The sequence below is a fragment of the Eleutherodactylus coqui genome, chromosome 3, assembly GCF_035609145.1.
Source record: "Eleutherodactylus coqui strain aEleCoq1 chromosome 3, aEleCoq1.hap1, whole genome shotgun sequence".
Lineage (NCBI taxonomy): Eukaryota > Metazoa > Chordata > Amphibia > Anura > Eleutherodactylidae > Eleutherodactylus > Eleutherodactylus coqui.
In genome coordinates this window covers 114,703,134-114,723,462 of record NC_089839.1, presented here as the reverse complement: position 1 = coordinate 114,723,462, position 20,329 = coordinate 114,703,134, and the positions used below count along the sequence as shown (strand labels likewise).

Genomic DNA, 20,329 nt, shown 5'->3' with positions numbered 1-20,329 from the left:
CATGCGCTCGTGTGAAGCTGCCCTGATCGTCACATGAATACACAGCTGTGACTGGATCCACTGCTATCAGTGGTCTGTATGCAGCACCTCACACAGAAGTGACAGTTGGTGGGTCCTGAGAAGTGCGGGAAGCTCCATACAGCTCCGCCATTACTTCTAAAACCCGCTTGTTGTAAGCCTGCCACCTTCTACACCGGGGCATGGCCAGTGACTGGTGGGGGTGGCACAGCACACTGAGGGCAGCCGGGCTCTCCGTCCTGTCACACCGAGCCGCGAGCTGCCGACAAAACTTCCCGCTTCCGCCTCCCGCCCCTCCCACCGACAGCCGGAAGCGGAAGAGCCCCGTGTGCCGCTGTGTATCTGCTCGCTGTGTAGTTGCCGGACATGGCTTCTCAGCTGCCCCCTATCCCTCCCCAGTTCAAGTCCCTGCAGCACCACCTGAGGACGGCGCAGGAACATGACAAGAGGGACCCGGTGGTGGCTTATTACTGTGAGTAGTAGTTATCACCCCCTGTAGTAGTGCATGGAGAGGTGGCAGCCGGGTGCTGCTGGGGCAAGGCATGTCCTTCTGGGCTACATACTGTATACGGCGTGCACTGCCCATGTAGAACGTGTGTGATATAAGGGACGTGTGATTGCTGGTTTCTAACGTTATATCTGCTGCGGCGTCCCAGTGAAGCCACGTCTGCGCCGTCCATTGCGCTTTCCTAGTACATTATAGAATCCCCTGAATGAATGGATCCGTCTCGTAACAGAACCCGAGCGTGCTGAGTGCCTGCGCTGACTGTGAGGGGACGCGAGCGTGCCTGCGCTGACTGTGAGGGGACGCGAGCGTGCCTGCGCTGACTGTGAGGGGACGCGAGCGTGCCCGCGCTGACTGTGGGGGGGAGGGGACGCGTGCGCCCGCGCTGACTGTGGGGGGGAGGGGACGCGTGCGCCCGCGCTGACTGTGGGGGGGAGGGGACGCGAGCGCCCGCGCTGACTGTGGGGGGGAGGGGACGCGAGCGCCCGCGCTGACTGTGGGGGGGCGCGAATGCCCGCGCTGACTGTGGGGGGGGGGGACGCGAGCGCCCGCGCTGACTGTCGGGGAGGGGGGAGGGGGGGGGACGCGAGCGGGCTATAACAGAGCGGTTCGGTTCCTCCATCTGGCTGGCGTTTTTATTGGACCAAAAAACCCATATTTTTTAACAGGAAAGTAGCGCACTCTGCAACGTTATATTTTTGCCTCAAAAAATGGACACCTGATGGAACAGAAGCTTCGTTTTATTTGTTTGCCTTTTCCAAAAACAGACTAGAGAGCTGGAAATGCTAAAGTGACCCTAACACAGCTTTACAGGGGTTATCCCCGTGAAAAACATTTATCACCAATCCATAGCTATTACAGGTTTGATCACTTGGGGTCCGGCTGCTGGGACCCTGAGGGATCACGAGACGGAGCAGCCGAGTCCCCGGGTGAATAAAGCAGTTGTGTGAACACAGCTCTATCTCTGTGGGACTCAGCTGAGTAAAGGGAGTCCCTTAGGCCTCCCTCACACAGGTGTTTTTGTACAGCGATTAGCGCTGCGTTAAACGCTGCACAACGTTCCCATTCATTGCAGTGGGCCTGCTCACACAAGGCTGAAAACGCAGTCTTCAACGCTGCACTTTGACAGCGTTGCGTCTTCTATTTTTGGATGTTTTCAGCCCTGTGTTGCCTATTGAAATAAATGGGCAGCGGTTTCAGCACTACTTCGTGCTGCGTTTTTTGGCAGCATTAACCACAAACCAATTTTCAGGGGGAGGGCTTGCAATATAAGCCCTACCCCAAAAATCCATATAGTGTAGCTAGGACTGAAAAAAAAATAAATAAAAGCAATACTCACCTAGCAGCTGCCGTCCGGGTCTTGGCCGCTGATCTCTGCAGCTGCTCTGAGCTTCCCCTGAACTGACATATCTATTGCTGTAGGCCAGGTTTGAGAACCCCATCTGTAGCAATAGATTGCTGTGATTGATTCTCAGCGCTGGCTCGATACCCAGTCACAGCCATTCATTGACTGTCTCAGACAATCAGAGCTTGCTGGCTGTGAATGGCTGTGATTGGGCATCGAGCCAGCGCTGAGAACCAATCACAGCAATCTATTGCTGGAGGCAAGGTTCTCAAACCTTACAGCAATAGATCATCTGTCAGTGCAGGGGAAGCCCGTAGCAGCAGCAGACGGCAGCTGCTAGGTGAGTACAGTTAGTCCCCGACTTGCGAACAGGTTCCGTTCCGGGAGCCCGTTCGCAATTCTGTTTTGTTCGCAAGTCGAACAAATGGTTGTATGGAGGGGATCGCGGGTGGATCCTGCTCCATACAACGTCGGGTGCCGGCTGTTCTTACAGCGGGCACCCGGCGGCAGCAGTTCCGACGAGCCGTGGCGCTTGTCGGAACTGTTAACACTTTAAATACCGCTCTGACAGCGGTATTTAAAGTGTTAACAGTTCTGACGAGTGGCGCGGCTCGTCGGAACTGCTGCTCCCGCCGGGTGCCCGCTGTAAGAAACAGCCTGCACCCGACGTTCAGGGGGCCCGTACAGCGTCCCATGATGAGATCGCGGGACGCTGTGTGGTTGCTAGGCAGCCGGGGACCTCCTGAAAGGCCCCAGGGCTGCCTATGCAGAGTGCCTATCAAGCGCACGGCTTGATAGGCGCTCTGCATAGACAGCCCTAGGGCCTTTCAGAAGGCCCCCGGCTGCCCAGCAACCGCGATGTGACCGGACAGGCTTCTATCAGGCTTGATAGAAGCCTGTCCGGTCCCTGCACAGTATGATGTAATGCCATAGCATTACATCATACTGTGCTGTACAGATAGTTCGTATTTAGCGAAATTCGTAAGTCGAATGTTCGCAAGTCGGGGACTATCTGTATTGACTTTTTTTTTTTTTAGCATGCCAAAACGCTGGCATAAAGAATGCCAGCGCTGCTGAAACCGGGCGGCTTCTGCAGTAAATGCTACGTTTCTGCAAACGCCTGTGTGAGGGCTCCCAATCGGAAGCTAGAGGTGTGAAAGGAGCGTTCCTGCATCCAAGCCCTGTCAAACCCCTAACTTCTGGTGGCGTCAAGATACAATAATACCGCTCCCGATTGGGTCAATAGGCGAAGGCCCTGGAAGCTGCTAAACTGTTGTTATTTGAGGTGTACTATGTGCTATGTGACTGAACAGCTGTCTGCAGCTAACCACCTATCCCCCGACTCCAGCGCTGTGGCCTGCTCTCCTCATGCAGTGCGCGGGGAGACGCCGCTGCTGCCGGCTCCCTGCTGCTGTGGTGCTCTGTGTGTGGGCATCGTCTGTAACTTACGGGACCCCCGGCGCTGTGTCCACATTTACGGATGCAGCGATACCAAATATGGTTTTCTGTTTTAATATTTAGTTAGTTTTATAATAAATATGGCAAAAGGTTTTTTTTTAAAACTTTAATTACCTTTTCTTTTTAATAATTTAATAAACTTTTTAAAACTAATGTTTACATTTTTCATAGTCTCCATAAGGGACAAGAACTTGTGATTGGTTTGATCACTCCTGCAGTATGATGTAATATCATGAGCTTGCCAGGGGCAGTGCGGGCCCCTGAACTTCGATTGCGGCATTTAAAAGGTAAATCAGCTGTTGCGGGCAGGTGTCGGCTGTAAGAAACCCCGAACCTGCAGGACATAACAGTACAGTATGTCCTGTAGCGTTAAGGGGTTAATCTTAATCAATTCCCCAACTCTATTTGATGAAAGGTTACCCCAACTTGGAAGGGACCTTCACCATATTTCACTGCTGCCTTCAGACACATTATTATACCACTCTCCAGCCTTTCGGCAAATGAACTGCCTTTTGTTAGTCAGATATTTCAAATTTTGACTCATCTGCCCAGAGCAGCTGCTGTTATTTTTCTGCACTCAGTTCCCATGTTCTTGTTCATAGCTGTGTCACTTGGCCTTGTTTTCATGTTGAAGGAATGGCTTTTTGGACATAGTTTTTCTGTGAAGACCATTTCTGGACAGATTTCTCTGAACAATAGACGTGTGCCTGTATTACAATGTTTTTGAACTAATGACACTACTGGACATCTGATTTCCAAGGGAAGTGAGCATGATGTGTCTTTCATCTGCTGCACTGTTTCCATGACCAAACACTTCGTCTACGGTCCTCAGCGTTGACCATTACTCTGTCTTTCTTCAAAAGAGCTTGAACAGCAGATCTTGAAATTCCAGTCTCTCTTTATCAGACCCTCATAAATAACAGCATCACGGAGGACATTGTGCAGTAGTACTGAGCAGTGAAGACATGAATACATGAATGAAGTGATAAAACACTTATTAAATGCTGCATCAGCATCCCTGTGATTTCCTCTCTGTCTTTCTCCAGTAGCTCACCCCTCTTTTCTACTTTCTACAGACTTCTATGGCTGCAGCTAGCAACTAAACACTCTCTCTTGATTTTATCAGTACATTCAGAAGGAGTGATCCCTGCACGATGAGTAGGAAAGGAGCCTCATAAGTGGAGAGAGGGAGGCCTTTTTCTATAATACAATATATTATTTTGCTTATGCTATTGATATATAAGGGAAAAAATAAGTTCGCTTAGTTGTCAGTTCAAGGGACTTAAAGGGGTTGTCCGGCCATAAACATTAGGTCTCATTACTTCTGTTTGCCCAATACAATGCACTTTGTAATATACATTGTGCATTGTAAATTAGGCAAACAGAAGTGATGTGTCAGGAGACCCGGCTGTCAGAAGTCCCGGGGGGAGGGGGGGGGTGCAGTGGTGTGCGTGCGTGTGCGCGCGCGCGTGTGCGTGTGCGCAAGCAATGTCAGGAGACCCGGCTGTCAGAAGTCCCGGAGGGAGGGGGAGGGAGGGGGAGGGGGGGGAGGGGGGGGGGTGCAGTGATGTGTGTGTGTGCAATGTCAGGAGACCCGGCTGTCAGAAGTCCCGGGGGGAGGGGTGCAGTGGTGTGTGTGTGTGTGTGTGTGTGTGTGTGTGTGTGTGTGTGCAATGTCAGGAGACCCAGCTGTCAGAAGTCCCGGGGGGAGGGGGGGGTGCTGTTAGTGTACTTGTGTGTGGGCACTGTAAAGGGGGACTCTGTGGGGGAGGTCACAGGGGGGGCACTGTATGGGGGGCATGTGTAGGGGGGGGTACTGCGGAGGGCACGGTGGGGGGGGGGAATACTGGGGGGGGGGACTGTGGAGAATGCTGTGGTTGGGGGGAATGAGGGGGGCTACTTTGGAGGGCACTGTAGGGGTGACACTGGGGGGCATGTGTAGGGGGTACTGTAGAGGGCACTGTTTGTGGCACTGTGGGGGATCATTAGGGGGGCACTGTGGGAGAGTGCAGTGGGGGGGGTCATTGTGAGGGGGGCACTATGAGGGCATGTGTGTGTGGGGAAATGTTTTGTTTCACTTTAGCAGGGTGGGAGGGCTGCAGGTAGCCTTGCAGTGGGGGGCTGCAGGAGAGTTCTCTCTCAGCTCTCCCCAGCCCCTCTCCATTCACTATACACTGTGCTGCTGTTTACACTCATGCCAGGATTTTATCCTGACATGAGTGTATAACGCAGTCTCCCCTGGCCACACCCCCTCTGATTATAGTATGCAGCAGGGGGCGGGGCCTGGGCGGGGAGAGACTGTAGAGCAGTTCAATAGAGGTGGGCATGTCGTGGGCGGGGCTAGGACGTGAGCTGAGGGAGGCCATGAAATCCTGCCTTTTCATGTCTCTTACTACCATCGGGAGCGCGCACACAGAGGAGGGAGAGCGCAGAGCATGTGAGAAGGCAGCACAGAGGCGCCATCTTTGAAAGCTGCAGTGAAGATCAGATTCTAAGGTAACAAACTGACATTGCAGCTGATCTGCCGGCCGGTTTGAGCCCTGTATGCTGTGTGTTACTATCCTTACTGAAAGGAAAGCAGCAGCATTATAAAAATTTTTACCCTGTGTGGCCGGGCAACCCCTTTAACAGAAATTTTGCATTAACCATTTAGGAATTGCATTCCAATTTTTATATAGTCTTTACATTTTCACTGACTTAACAATAATTGGAAAAAAGTTATTTTAAATATAAAAAATATTTTCATAGCGTCCATCATGACAGCACACATGGAGGTTGCCCCGCCTCTGCTCCTTGGGACAGCAAGAAGGAGAGTTCTTAAGGCCACCTCTCACCATCCATCTCCGTATTTCTTCCTGTTCCAAGGGACACAGAGGGGAGTTCTCTGTGCCGGGTGGACGCTATGAAGACTGCAACTCGACCAAGCGACAGCCAGAATCTTTGGGGTTGACAGGCGGCGGGAGGGTCTTCAGCATCTGGCATTGGGCTTCCACTTCATCGGCAGATAGAGAGCGGTCTGGAGACCACGGAATCCGCGGCAGATGCAGCTGCATCTCATGCCTAGGCCCTGACGTCTAGTGGCGGCCATCTCCCAGTGAATACGCGGTGCCGGTGTGATTATGTCAGACGCTTCCCCGTTGAAAATGGTGGCAGATTCAAACGCCGTCTGCTCTGCTAGGCTCTTTCTTCACCTCTGAGACACCATGGATAGTGCAGGGGATTGTGCCAAGCGTGAGTAGTCCACTTGGACAAAAAACTGCACAAGCTTATGCTAGATATTGGGGTAATAGCTTCTCTTGTTTGCAGGAGGAAGCATTAAAAACCAAAAGTGATACGAAGCGGATTAAATGATTTTATGTCCAAAAAGTCTGGACGACAGCATCAAAAGGACAATTTGTCCTGAGTGCACTGCAAAAATTTTTAAGGAAGAACAGCAGAATTTGTGGCAGGGAATTTGTGCCATGGTCCGTGAGGAAGTGCAAGTATTTCAGGCAGAACAGTGCCCAGATCCTCAAGCGGGGCCATCTAGGAAGAGAGCTCTCCCATCGGTTTACAAAGTCTCATCTTCAGAACATTTGGAAGTGGATGAGTCAGATGATGAATCATCAGAATTTTTGGTGCCTGTCCTCATAGATGACAGAGAAAATAAATATCTTTCAAATCAAAATTTAGATGAGCTAATCACTGCGGTACAAAACACCATGGAGGTCATTGATGATCCTCAAACTAGGTCTGTTCAAGACGAAATGTTTGAGGGGCTCAGGACCAGGCGCAGAAAATGTTTCCTAGTTAGGCCGCCTGCAGATGGCCGGGTCGGATCCGGCAGCGAGAATTCTCACCGCGGAAGCCGACCCGAGCGCCTGCGAGCCCCGCACAGAAATAAAACATGCTGCGGTTTGTTTGCCGCGCGAGATTTCGCGCGGCCAAACCGCGGCCGTCTGCATAGGATTGCGTTGGCTAACGCAATCCCATGGCAGCTTCCAAGGGCGGAAATTCTGCTGGAAATCCCGCCGCAGAATTTCTGCCCGTCTGCAGGTGGCCTTAATGATAACTTGAAAAAGATCATTACAGATGAATGGTATAAATTGATGCAGGGGCTTGCTATTCCTAAAGAATTTAGGCGAAGGCTACTGTTCGCTCCCGATGACACTGCGCTATGGCATAAGATTCCCAAAGTTGACGTTCAGGTGGCTAAACTAATTAAGAAGACCTTGTTACCCTACAAGGATAGCTTCCAATTGAAGGTTTCTTAAAAGGCGTTTGGAAATCTGCGCACTGTAATTGACGCCAATATGGCGGCTACGTCTGTGGCAAGATCTATGTGTATCTGGCTCGAACAACTGGAATCCCATCTTCAACAAAAAACCTCAAGAGAGGAAATCCTGGAGTGCATTCCGCTAAATAAGAAAGCTATAGCTTTTCTGGCAGACGCCTCAACTGAATCAATGAGGTTCTCAGCAAGAAATGCCGCGCTAGGAAATTCAGCCAGGCAAACATTGTGGCTTACAGCTTGGTCGGGGGACACTGTGTCTAAGAATAAGTTATGCGCAGTCCCTTTTCAAGGAGAATACCTAATTTGGCCAAGCTTAGATAAGATCTTGGAGAAAGCGGACAATAGGAAAAAAGGTTTTTCAACGGATTATCTATACGGAAGTACTTCATCTTCCTGGAAAGAGTCATTGCCACCTAGAGGGAGAAGTAAAGGCAAGTCGGGTAGGTGGTCATACCCCTACAAGATACCTAATTACTCCGACATAAACTCCTTTCCTTCAAAATAATTTGGAGGAGGGGATTTATAATTTAATAAATTTAGGGGCCATTTCACCTGACCCTGTGGATGAACAGGGTCAGGGGCTCTATTCATCCTTATTTGTAGTTCCAAAACCTAAAGGATCATTTAGGGTGATTATTAATTTAAAAGCACTTCACAAGTATGTTAAGAATTCTACATTTAAAATAGAAACAATCAGTTCTGTTGATAGGACCCTTTTATGTGATGTGTACGGTAGACCCGAGGGACGCCTATTATCACATACCTGTTTATACAGCATCCCAGTGATATCTTAGGTTTGCGGTTCAGATAAAGGGGGTTATTTATCATTTTGAGTTTATCTGTCTACCTTTCGGCCTTTCCTCGGCCCCTAGGATATTTCCAAAAGTCATGATCGAACCGATCAGTTTTTTGTGTTAGAGTGGCATCAATGTTATCCCATATTTGGATGACTTTCTGTTAATTGCAAAACACGTGGACACAGTGCGGTCCTACATAGAGCAGACACTCAACCTCCTCACATATTTAGGTTGGATTGTTAATTTTGAAAAAAATCCAGTCTCACTCCTGATACCAGGAAGATTTTTTTCGGGATCCTCTTAGATTCAGAAAGAGGATACTCCTTTCTTACGGAAGTGAAGGTCTCAGATATTATCCTTTTTCAATCATCAAATTCAAAAAGAAAATTATGTATCCATTAGAGAAGCAATGCGGGTGTTGGGTCAGATGACAGCATGCCTTCCTACTGTGCCATGGGCACAATTTCATTGTAGATCCCTGCAGCAAATATTGCTGTTAACTTGGGATCGAAGTCAATGCTCTCTGGATAAAAAATTGAAGTTAAATTGGTGCCTGTCTCCTTCATGCTCAGGAAAGGAGTAAAGTGGTCTTTTTCTCCTTCCATTACCATCAATACGGATGCCAGTGGATCTGGTTGGGGAGCCCAGGTAGTAGGTAGAGCGCTACAAGGCTCCTGGTCAAGCTACACCAGTACCCAGTCATCTAATTATAAAGAGCTCAGGGCAGTCTGAGAAGCTTTAATCCGAGCTGAGGGCAAGTTACATGGAAAACACGTAAAAGTTTTATCCAATAATGTAACTGCTGACTCTTTTATTTGCCACCAGAGAGGCACGCGCCATCCTGACTTGCAACATATGGCGCAAAGGATTCTGTCATGGGCAGAAAAGAACGTGGAGTTATCAGCAGTTCATCTGAAAGGGTCCTTAAACTGCGTAGCAGACTTTCTAAGCAGAGAAAAACTAGATCCGGGAAATTGGGCGGTGAACATGACAGTATACCAACACCTTACGACCCAGTGGGGCCAACCTCAGGTGGATTTGTTTGCGATGAGGAAGAATTCAAAATGCCAAGACTTCTTCTCCCTTAACCCCGCAGATCATCGTGTGGTGCTAGACGCACTGTCCCTGAAGCCTTAGCCCTAGGACCTTGTGGGTTCACACGGTGGCTCTTAGTTCTTTGTTTGACGTTCACCTTATTGAGAATAGGTGGATCAAGAGATTCTTAAAAGGGACAGATAGGTTTAAACCCTTTATAAGGAGACCTGTGGCCACATGGGACCTTAATATTGTTCTAGAGGGTTTATGTGATTCACATTTTAAGACGATTCATGATATCTCTTTAAAAAACGTATCCATCAAAGTTGCATTCTTAATAGCTATAACATCAGCTAGAAGAGTGGGGTAAATTCAGGCCCTATCCTGTAAAGAGCCTTTCCTAAAAATACTAGATCGGGTAGTATTAAAAACAAGCCTGGAATTTTTTCGAAAAGTAGTGTACTCTTTTCATAGAGAACAGGAGATAATTTTGCCCTCATTCTGCCAAAATTTTAAAAACATAAAAATACAGCAACTGCACAATTTGGATGTGTTGGGCAGTCCTAGCTTACCTACAGGCCTCTCGGAGCTTTTGACGATCGTAAAAGTTTTTCCTTCAGTTTCAGGGACGCAACAAAGGCAAATCGGTATCAAAAGATACAATAGCAAGATGGATTAAGATGGCAATCCAAGATTGCTATAAAATCAAAGATTTAGTGGTGCCAGAAGGGATAAGAGCCCATTCCACCAGGGCTCTTGCTTCTTCTTGGGCAGAACGTGGGGGTGCGTTGGCAGAACAAATTTGCCGGGCTGCAACTTGGTCAAATATCCATACGTTTTCAAAGCATTATAGGTTAGACCTTTATGCGGGTAGGGATCTGGCCTTCGGACAAAAGGTCCTCCAGGCAGTGCCCCCCCCCCTTCCCTTTAAAAAATGATTTGGTATACCTCCATGTGTGCTGTCAGGGTGGACCCTATGGAAAGACTGGAATTATGTTTACCGTTAATTCCTTTTCCATGAGTCCATCATGACAGCACATACTTTCCCACCCTTGAATTATTTGTGTTGTACATGTGAATGTAACATGTTATTGATATTTTTCAGCAATAAAAGAATGGTGCCACGTATCCGTTGTGGTGATTTGAAGTCACTGGAGATGGATGGTGGGAGGTGGCCTTAAGAACTCTCCTTCTTCCTGTCCCATGAAGCACAGGTGGTGAACCTCCATGTGTGCTGTCATGATGGACTCATGGAAAAGGAATTAACGGTAAACCTAATTCTAGTCTTTTTAATACCTGGATGCAAATGCTTTGTCAATAACAAGCAAAGGTCTGTTATGTATGGACGACATCACCGTTGGATACTTTGCCGGGCCTTTATAGCAGTCGCCTTCAGTTGCTGCTTCTTTGTGGGTTTTTCTGCTTTCTGTTTTGTCTTCGGTAAGGCTTCATTCACATGGCAATACTTTTGTGTATTCAGTATCTGGAGGCCAAAACCAGGAGTGGGATCAAAATGTGGGAGAGATGGCAATTCTTTAAACTTTTATTTTTTCCTCTGTAGGTTTTATTCCTGGTTTTGACTTACAAATACTGATGGAAAATACTGACCAGAATACTGGTCAGTAGCTCCAAAGTAAAAAAAAAAAAAAAGTGTGCTGAATTGGGTGGGTAACGGAGGCTAATTTCACACAGGGAAGCGAGGTATTGCACCGTGAAACTCTGCCTGATCTCGCGCTTGGGAACGTGCTATGTCCCTGCAGATGTAAGCCGTTTTTGTGTCAAAGACGCTTCCAATCACTTCAGGGAAGTAACGATCCTCGGGCACAGTTTTCAGCTGCGACGGCGGTTCAGTAAGTGTTTTAAATAGGAAACTTTGCTTCGTACTCGCGTGCACCTCGCAGTGCCGCGCTATGTTTTTTTTCCAGCCCCACTAAAAACAATGGGCGAGACGTTCCAAGGGAACACCCAAAGGTAGGACATGCTGCAAAAATCGCTCATGTATATAACCCCATTCAAAAGAATGGGGTTCATATTTGCGTGTCTCGCAATGCACAAATCCCACGCAGTAAAGAATATTTCTTTGCTTTAAAGGGGTTCTCCAGGCAGACTGTCACTTCAAGTCTTACATCTGCACACTGGGGGACCAGCAACTGTCTGATGCCCAGCAAGTATTGTAAATAGGTCCAATTCTAATTAAAGGGACCCACTGTGATACTTGATAAGTGTCGGACAGTTAACCTAACGGTCTGACTGCTTAGAGTGCATTTGTGGCTGATGTCGGATCAGGCGTTATCCATCCGGACCATGAAGGGCCACCCTATCAGTCTTGCAGCATAAAGCATAGCTTTTTACACTTCATAATTCAGCATGCTACTTCTGTCCACAATCGTATCATCAGTAAACACCGGTCAGCCAGTTCCATTGGCAGTCATACATGGCCACGCTATAAACTGCTTTCATGTGTGACAGGTGATGCGGTGCTTCGGATCATGAGCTCTTCCTTTCCTTCATGCTACTCTCTTCTCATCACTCTGGTACAACTGAATCGTGTTCCAGCAGTGGGTGGCTGTTAGATGTTTTCTACCAACCATTTTTTTTTAGCCTTTCTGTTCTTAAGCTTTACCAGAAGTTTCCATCTTGAGGTAAACCTTCCGTATGTACGTTTATGAAGACGTTTCTTGATCGTAAACTTTGACGATATATATGCCTACCTGCTTGCGAGGGTTCCGAACTTGGCTAGATATTGTGGAGGATTCTTTGCCAAGGAAAGAATTCTGCAATCATCTACTTTTCATTGTCTTCCATGATCTTCCAGACATTTTGCTGTTGCAGTTTTGGTTGAGGCCTTTTGCATGAGACCTTCCGATCCGATGGCTGGAATGAGCCAGTTAAAGCACTTATCTAAGTGCTGTTGCTGCTCGGTCGCTGAGGATCGGCCTGTAGACTTTCGATTGAGTCCGTCTTCAGCTAGCGAGCAGTGACCTGCACAGACAAGCGCTTCAGCTGACCCGCTCTGTTGGCTGCTGTGGGTTTCGGCGCCTGTTTCCTCAGTACTCAAACGCTTTGACATATCCCTATGACATGTCAAAACTTTTTAGCAAGTGCAGTTACACTTTAACTTACTGGGAATTAAAGGGCTTACATGGTATTACAACTTTCTACAGTTTGTATATGGCGTTGGAGCTCAGCTCCATTGAGGTAACCATTATTCCATATGTACAATTTACAGACTGCAGTTCCCAGAAGTGACAGTCACAATACATAGAGCATTTGGAAAGTACAGCTAAGGTCATGTATGACTGTTACTTAGAAGTATGATGCTTATGTGTGAAGATGCAGACTACATGAACTGGAGGAAAGTCTGTATGACCGGTTTAGCCTGTGCTTAGATATTAGGGCTAAAAAAACAATCTAATATATAGGTGCAAGAAAAATTTGTGCAAGAACCGTATTTCGAGTATACATGTAGAGGCAAGGAGTCATTGGACAAAGAGGACCCATCAGCTGGACATCATGGTTTTTAATGAAAAAATTGTTAGTTCCCACAATATGATTAAATCTAACAAATTGAAAACCTTTAACAGTGTGTGCCCATCACGAATCTAACTGATTCACCTCAGGAATCAGTGCCGAGCTTACTGTTAAAGGGAACATGTTGAAAATGCAGTCCAAGCTGCGGACAGCAAGTTATGGATGAGGAGCTGGGCAGATTGATATGCTATTTTGTGGGATAAGATTCCCTGGCACTAAGGCCCAATGTCCACGGCACACACAGATTTTCAATGCGGATATCCGCAGCAGATGCACTGCGGATCATTTTGAAAATGATTTTTTTTAACGGCTTACGGGTGATCGCGGATTGTGTGTTTTCATCTCCCATAGAGATGAATGTAGCCACATCTGCGATAAAATGGAGCATGCTGCGATTTTAGATCCGCGTGGGGAATCCGAAAAGCACCTAAAAATCACAGGGTTTATTTTAGTTGCGGACGCCCCATTGTTGCCTATGGGCGGCTAGAGCTGCGGATCTCCCGCGAGGGACATCCACACGTATTTAATAAATCAAATCTGCACATGGACATTGGGCCTAAGTAATTTCTCTGCTTATTCTGGGCCTAAGAGTCCAGTGGGCAGTCCTACACAGTGATTCACAGCTATCTCTCTATGCACATTCATAAGAGGATTTTGCCATCACCACATCCTCAGGCAGAGAGTTCCCCAGTTTAACTGCTCTTACGGTAAAGAACCCCCTTTTGTGTCAGTGATGAAACCTTTCTTTAACAGTAGAGGATGCCCTCTTATTTCCGTCACAGTCTTGGGTATAAACAGATCATGGGAGAGATCCTTGTATTGTGTCCCCTCATGTATTTATACATACTTATTTGGATGTCCCTTAACCGTCTTTTTTTTAGGGTGAATAATCCCAATTTTGATAGCCTCTCTGGATATTCTAGTCCTTCCATTCCATTTATTAATTTAGTTGCCCTTCTTTGAACCCCCTCAAGCACTGCAACATCTTTCCTGAGCACCAGTGACCAGAACTGTACACCGTATTCCATGTGGGCCTGACAAGTGCCTTGTATAGTGGAAGGATAATGTTCTCGTCTCTATACCTCTTTTAACCCCTTGAGTGGCAGGTTTCCTACCACCCTGTCGTGCCCACCAGGGCAGGTTTTTTAAAATGGTCTAATCATTGAATTTCAACTAGTTTTGCAGTTGCGTCTCAAGAGCCATAACTTTTTCATTTTTCCATCGACATGGCCATATAAGGGCTTGTTTTTTGCGGGACAAGTTGTGATTTTTTAAACAGGGGGGAGGAAAAAAAGAAATGGGGAAAAAAGAAAAAAGGGGCCATGTCATTAAGGGGTTAAATAATGTATTAACTTCCTTCTCTGGGTCATTACGACGCACATGGATACCACATGTGTGATTGTATTTTTGATTTTTTACAAAGTAAAGGGAGACAAGTGTTTTTTTTAATTTTTTTAATTTTTTTTTTTTTTATTTTTTAAAAATTTTTTTTTTTTTTGTCCCTTTAGGGGACTTCCACAGGGACCCATCAGGACCCCTGATCACATTCCGGGGGTCCGATGGTGACAGCCCTTTACATGCTGCAGTGACAGCCCTTTACATGCTGCAGTCACATAGACTGCAGCATGTAAAGGGTTAACACAGCAGAGATCGGAGGTTTTCTCTGATCTCTGCTGTAAGAGCTAGTACCTAGCTGTCCTCTGACAGCTAACAACCAGCTCTCCCTGCCACAGAGACCATCGGCTTGCTTCTGACAAGCCGATGGTCTCTATGGCAACCTGTAAACAAAGCAGGACATTGCCGACATGCCGGCAATATCTTCTGCTGGTTTTTCAAAGCCCTTGCACTGCTCTGTGTGGGTCTGTGCAGGCAGAGCACAATGTCACAGCTTGTGGCATTGTGCTCTGCAGCTCCCATAGTGATACATAGCCCGGAAATCTTCCGGGCTATGTTGCTATGAGCAGTGGAGCTCGGCCCCGGAACTTTTCCGGGCGTGCCACTCAAGGGGTTAATGCACCCCAAGACTTTATTAGCCTTTGCAGTAGCTGACTGGCATTGATTGCTCCAGTTAAGGCCTCCTGCAGACGGCCGGGTCGAATTCTGGCAGCGGGATCCGACCCGTGCCCCTGCAGTGACCACTGCAGCTCACCTGCTCCAGCGATCCACCCCGCTCTGCTATGTGCCCAGCAGGCACCAATACCTGAGGCTGTTCTGCATATGCATATTACACTATGCAGGACAGCACAGCTCCGCAGCTCTGTCCTGCATAGGGTAATATAGATATGCAGAACAGCCTCCGACATCGGAGCTGTGCTGTCCTGCATAGTGTTAGAAACGTGGACCTTAACCGACATCTGAGCTATGCAGGGAAATCTGAATGTCAGATGAGGTCTGACACTGGTTTGGAAAGGGTTAATTATTACTTTCTATATTCACCTAAATAGGTTGCAGGCCGTAAATATATAGTCAGGAGGATTAGCTGTGATCTCCTCTATCATAACTGTGTGATCATCATCAGTAACTGTGACAAGAATTCCTGTCCCCCCTGTAGACAGTTTCTATGGTAGGTTTATGTAACAGCATCACATGTGACTAGGTAATGAAAACATAAACCCAAGCAGATCTGAGCTGTTTAGATTTGAGATCACATGACCATTGGAGGTAAAAAAGGCTGATAATTTCAGACAGAAATAACTAACCAAGATAACATTTGTATATGTCCTGGGGGAATACATAATAAATGAATATAAAAAAAACATCGGAGTGGCCCTTTAATTAGCGTCCTGCTTGTTGGGTGGCTCTTTCCTTCATATATTAGTCACTTAAACTTTGTCACATGTTTTTCTTGATCCGTGCAGGGGAAGCTTGGCATTTGCGAAAACAATGTTAGATTAGTCGGGCAGTGGTTTCCCTATAGGGAGTGTCAGGCATACCATTACGGTTCCATCATGGTGACGGCGTGTTACTGGGGAATGAGGTCAGCAGATCTCTATTATCAAATGCTGATAGAAGTGGATTACCGTACATACTGGCGTATAAGTCGACTTTTGAACCACGAAAAATCTGCTCTGAAGTCGGGGGTCGTCTTATACGCCGGTAATACAAAAAAAAGAAAGTGTCAAAAAAATAAAAAATCATTACTCACCTCCCCCGGCGTTCTGCGGCGCTGCTGCAGGCTGTCGCTCCCTCCTGGTCCCCGGCAGAGCATTGCTTTCTGGACGCAGGGCTTGACAACCCCGATGCAGGGGTTAAAAAAGAACACCGGACAGCGCTTACCTGAATCCCCGCGCTCCGGTGACTTCTTACTTACCTGCTGAAGATGGCCGCCGGCATCTTCTCCCTCGGCGGACCCCAGGGCTTCTGTGCGGTCCATTGCCGATTCCAGCCTCCTGATTGGCTGGAATCGGCACGTGACGGGGCGGAGCTACACGGAGCTACACGGAGCCCCATTGAGAAAAGGAGAAGACCCGGACTGCGCAAGCGCGTCTAATTTGGCCATTAGACGGCGAAAATTAGACGGCAACCATGGAGACGAGGACGCCAGCAACGGAACAGGTAAGTGAATAACTTTTGATAACTTCTGTATGGCTCATAATTAATGCACAATGTACATTACAAAGTGCATTATTATGGCCATGCAGAAGTGTATAACCCCACTTGCTGCCGCGGGACAACCCCTTTAATGGTTAACAAAAATACATGATGTTACAGCGAGCTTTCGGGGATGTCTCGCCAGCTTTGTCAGGCGTGATATCCCCGAAAGCTTGCTGTAACATCGTGAATTTTTGTTAACCATTAAAAGGTATCATATCTACAAGATTACTTGGTTTCTCTCACTGAGAACAATCACATACGAATATGTAACATGGATATGCTTAAACCGTAAGTGTTGTGCACAGAAAAAGAGGGACTGCAAATGGCAAAAAGAAAGGGATAGGGGAGGGGGAGAAATATAATAAAAAATAGAAGTTGCCCTGGTTAAAATGGTTAAAGAATGTTTCAACAAAACAGCATCGTGACTTACTGGCTGCTGCTCTCGTTTCTGATTTCCTAGCACTGATTTAAAGCATGTGCTTATAGTATGTGCACAGTAGATGGCAGCAGAGTACTGTTGAGCATTTCGGCCCTCCCTAGATCCCTAGTCATATTCTTTACATACAGGAACACTTCAGACTGATCGTTAAGGTCCATTTACACGCTTTACTGTATGGACAGCCAAGCTATCTGGTCCTCGAATATTGCCATGGTTATGTGTTCTACATTGTCGCTTATGTAAAGTGATTTTAGTGAATTCATCGGGATTATCTGAGTTTTTTAAAAAGTGGCCAGAATGCAGATAAGTGTATAAAATAAAAAAGAACATTACTTATCTTTTCAATGCCATTCATTATTCACGTGATCGTCAAAGCTAATTCTGCAAAATCTGCCTTCAGCTGTACAGATGAATAGGGTTACTGATGACGAGGATGGCTGCTCTTCATCGCGCCTGCAAACTTCCAGATTTATTCCTGGCACAGATCTGGGGGGAGTATAAAAGGAGTAATTGATCCAAAACCACTAACTTTATCACACTTCACTGTTATATTCGTGTTTCTGGTCTAGAGACTGAGAAGAGGTACTGTATCCATCCTCGCTAACGAGCAGCTTTCGTACGCCTGCTCCCCTAGTTACCAGGTATCTCAGCGCATCGGGTATCTATTACTGCATGTGCCAGTATTATACCCAGCCAGGTTGAGGGGTATGGCTGGTATCTCGTTATAGCTGTGGTATTTGTGCCTCAGAGAGTATTGTAATGACTTCCAGGGAGCATAGAGTGGTTGTCAGCGGACAGTTTCCATCTGTTTAGTTTTGTCCTAACTGTACTGTAGTAGCTGTGGCACAATATTTGCTGTGGTAACCTAGCCCATAGCAAGAATGGAATTGAAAAATTTACAGAACAAGTATATTATTAAGTTGCTTTACATGTATTAGGAATTTGCATCAATAAATGGTATTTGCATCATCCTGGAAAACCCCTTTGAAGCATGTCTGACTTTTCAGAATAAGCTCTCGTGTGTACATGAATAGTAACACTCTTTCTGGCCATTGTATGACTTGAATCCTATATTTTTCATCAGTTACTTTCTATATAGGCTTTATCTCTTCTCAAGTTTTCCTTGAGGTGGTGCATAGAGACTAGTTGCTATAATGGTAACCATACACTGTACACCCAAGAAGGCAGGATATCTTCTCTGTATCTCTGTAGCACACTCTCGAGTAACAACATCATGGAGAACTTATACAGCAGTACAGAGCAGTGTAAATGTGATTTCAGTAGCTATGAGACAGTAAATCACTTAGGCCACTCTCACACATGTGCTTGTAAAAACGGTGCATTTTCAGCAGTGTTGACATGCGCTTTTGACAGTGTTTGACAGTGTTTTCAAAACCGTTATAAACACAGCCTAGCAAGCTGATAGTGAAAGAACTGACATTCAGTCAAAAACGCGGTAACCACATTCTACCACGTTTTCAGCCGCGTTGAAACCGCACTCCATTCATTTCAATGGGCAAAGCATCAGGTTTTAAAATGCAGAAACACATGATGGAACAGCTGCGATTTAGGCCTTATGTCCACTTGCACGCACGGATACCACTGCTGAATCCTGCAGTTGTATCCGTGTGTGCTGCGGCCATGGAGATGAAAAGAATGTTTCTTACCTCTCCGGGTCCAGCGCGGATCTCCTTGGAGCCGGACAGATCTTGTTTCTTCAGCATGACTGATGCGTCTGGGAGCGTCCGGCGTCACGCATGTGCAGTGCTCACTTTTTTGTTTTTTAATCCCCTGCTTTCCCGCAGATTTGCAGCACCTCTACAGTGACCGCTACGAGTGTGCCGTTGTTGGGACGGCTTCCATTGACCTCAATGGAAGCCATCACTGCAGAACCTGCAGGAAAATGGAGTATGCTACGATTTTCTTCCTATGTGTGCAACCCGCATGTCGGGAAAAAAAATCTCATCTGCATACTTTTACTTGCCATGCGGATGCTAATGCATCCCTATGGGTGGCAAGAGAACCCGCATGTCGGGAAAAAAAATCTCATCTGCATACTTTTACTTGCCATGCGGATGCTAATGCATCCCTATGGGTGGCAAGAGGTGCGGATAGCCGCGCGCGGATTTTATAATTAAAATCTGCACGTGGACATTTGGCCTTAGCGCATGTTTAAGAAGCCCCATGGAAATCAATGGTAGCGTTTGACAGTGTTTAGCTCTGCGCTGAAAACGCAGGGCTCAAACGCTGGAAGAAAAGCATGTGTAAGAGTGGCCTTACTGTTAGCAGCATCTTCCTCCTCTGCTCTGTCTCCATAGACTTCTGTGGCCAGCATGAGACTCCACCCCCCCCTCACTTCCTGTATTCTGCCTTGGTTTCATTGTTATTAGAGATGGGATTCACTTGATAACAGGCAGTGGATAACAAATTAGAAGGAAGCAAGACCCTAGTGGTCAGCACTTCCTTAGACTAATTTATCAACACAAACTTATTTTAGGTAAAGTGATTTGCACTTTTGCTCGTTATCGATCATATTGCCTATCATGTAAGCCCAAATTTGCAGGAAAGTTGCTCATTTAAGTGCATTGTCTAAACATTAGTTGCTGTGCTTTTTTAGTTGACTTTTCAAAGCGAGGTTGGCGTTTATAGGCAAGTTTCTATAAACTTCCTACTTGCTGTCTATATTGAGCCACAGACTATGTGCAGTTCAGTAAAGTTGAATGCGCCAGATCACATGGATGAACCTGGCACACTGGTGGTTTTGTGCAGAAAGTCATGGACTCTGATGTAGAAATATATATTAAAGCGAACCAGTCATGTCCCCACTGCACTATAAAATATCTTATGGCACTGTTGGGGGACGTGACAGGGAGGTGGGTGAGGTATTATTTATACTTGTCTACTCCCTGGATCCAGCAGTGTCCCCCTCTGAAGTCTCGGAGGTGCATGACAATCTGACTCTTCTCAAAGTCTCGTGTGTGCTCTCCCATCCTTTCTCTGGGACCAGGGAGGTAGGAGGTATCCATTGCTTCTGGCTCCAGATGCCAAAATGTTTTAGTGGGTAGAAAGTGTAGTTCTCTCCCTTTCAGCAGAACATACAAAAGCAAAGAACGATCAAACAGCAGATTATCTGAGTTGCAGAAAACTCCATCAGGTGGAATGGTGTTTAAGTCAAGAAGTGTTTCTTCAATTTTGCAGGGAATTGGGTCCTTGGCAAGTATTCGCCACAAGACAATGCAAAACTGGAACAATTCTTCTCCCTTAAACCCCAAGGGCATTCTAATGGCAGTGGATGCCCTTTCCCATTCATAGAGGAGGATGACCCAAGCATATG

The 20,329-nt window shown here is 46.8% G+C and overlaps 1 protein-coding gene across 1 annotated transcript in view; it reads left to right on the top strand.

Moving 5' to 3' along the window:
- Positions 1–309: 309 nt before the first annotated feature.
- VTA1 (vesicle trafficking 1) overlaps positions 310–20,329 on the top strand; it is a 192,781-nt gene continuing 172,761 nt past the window's right edge. Inside the window, exon 1 of the mRNA XM_066595977.1 lies at positions 310–490. Coding sequence (XP_066452074.1) covers positions 385–490 — 106 coding nt within the window. The 5' untranslated portion in view covers positions 310–384. The remainder of the gene's footprint in view (positions 491–20,329) is intronic.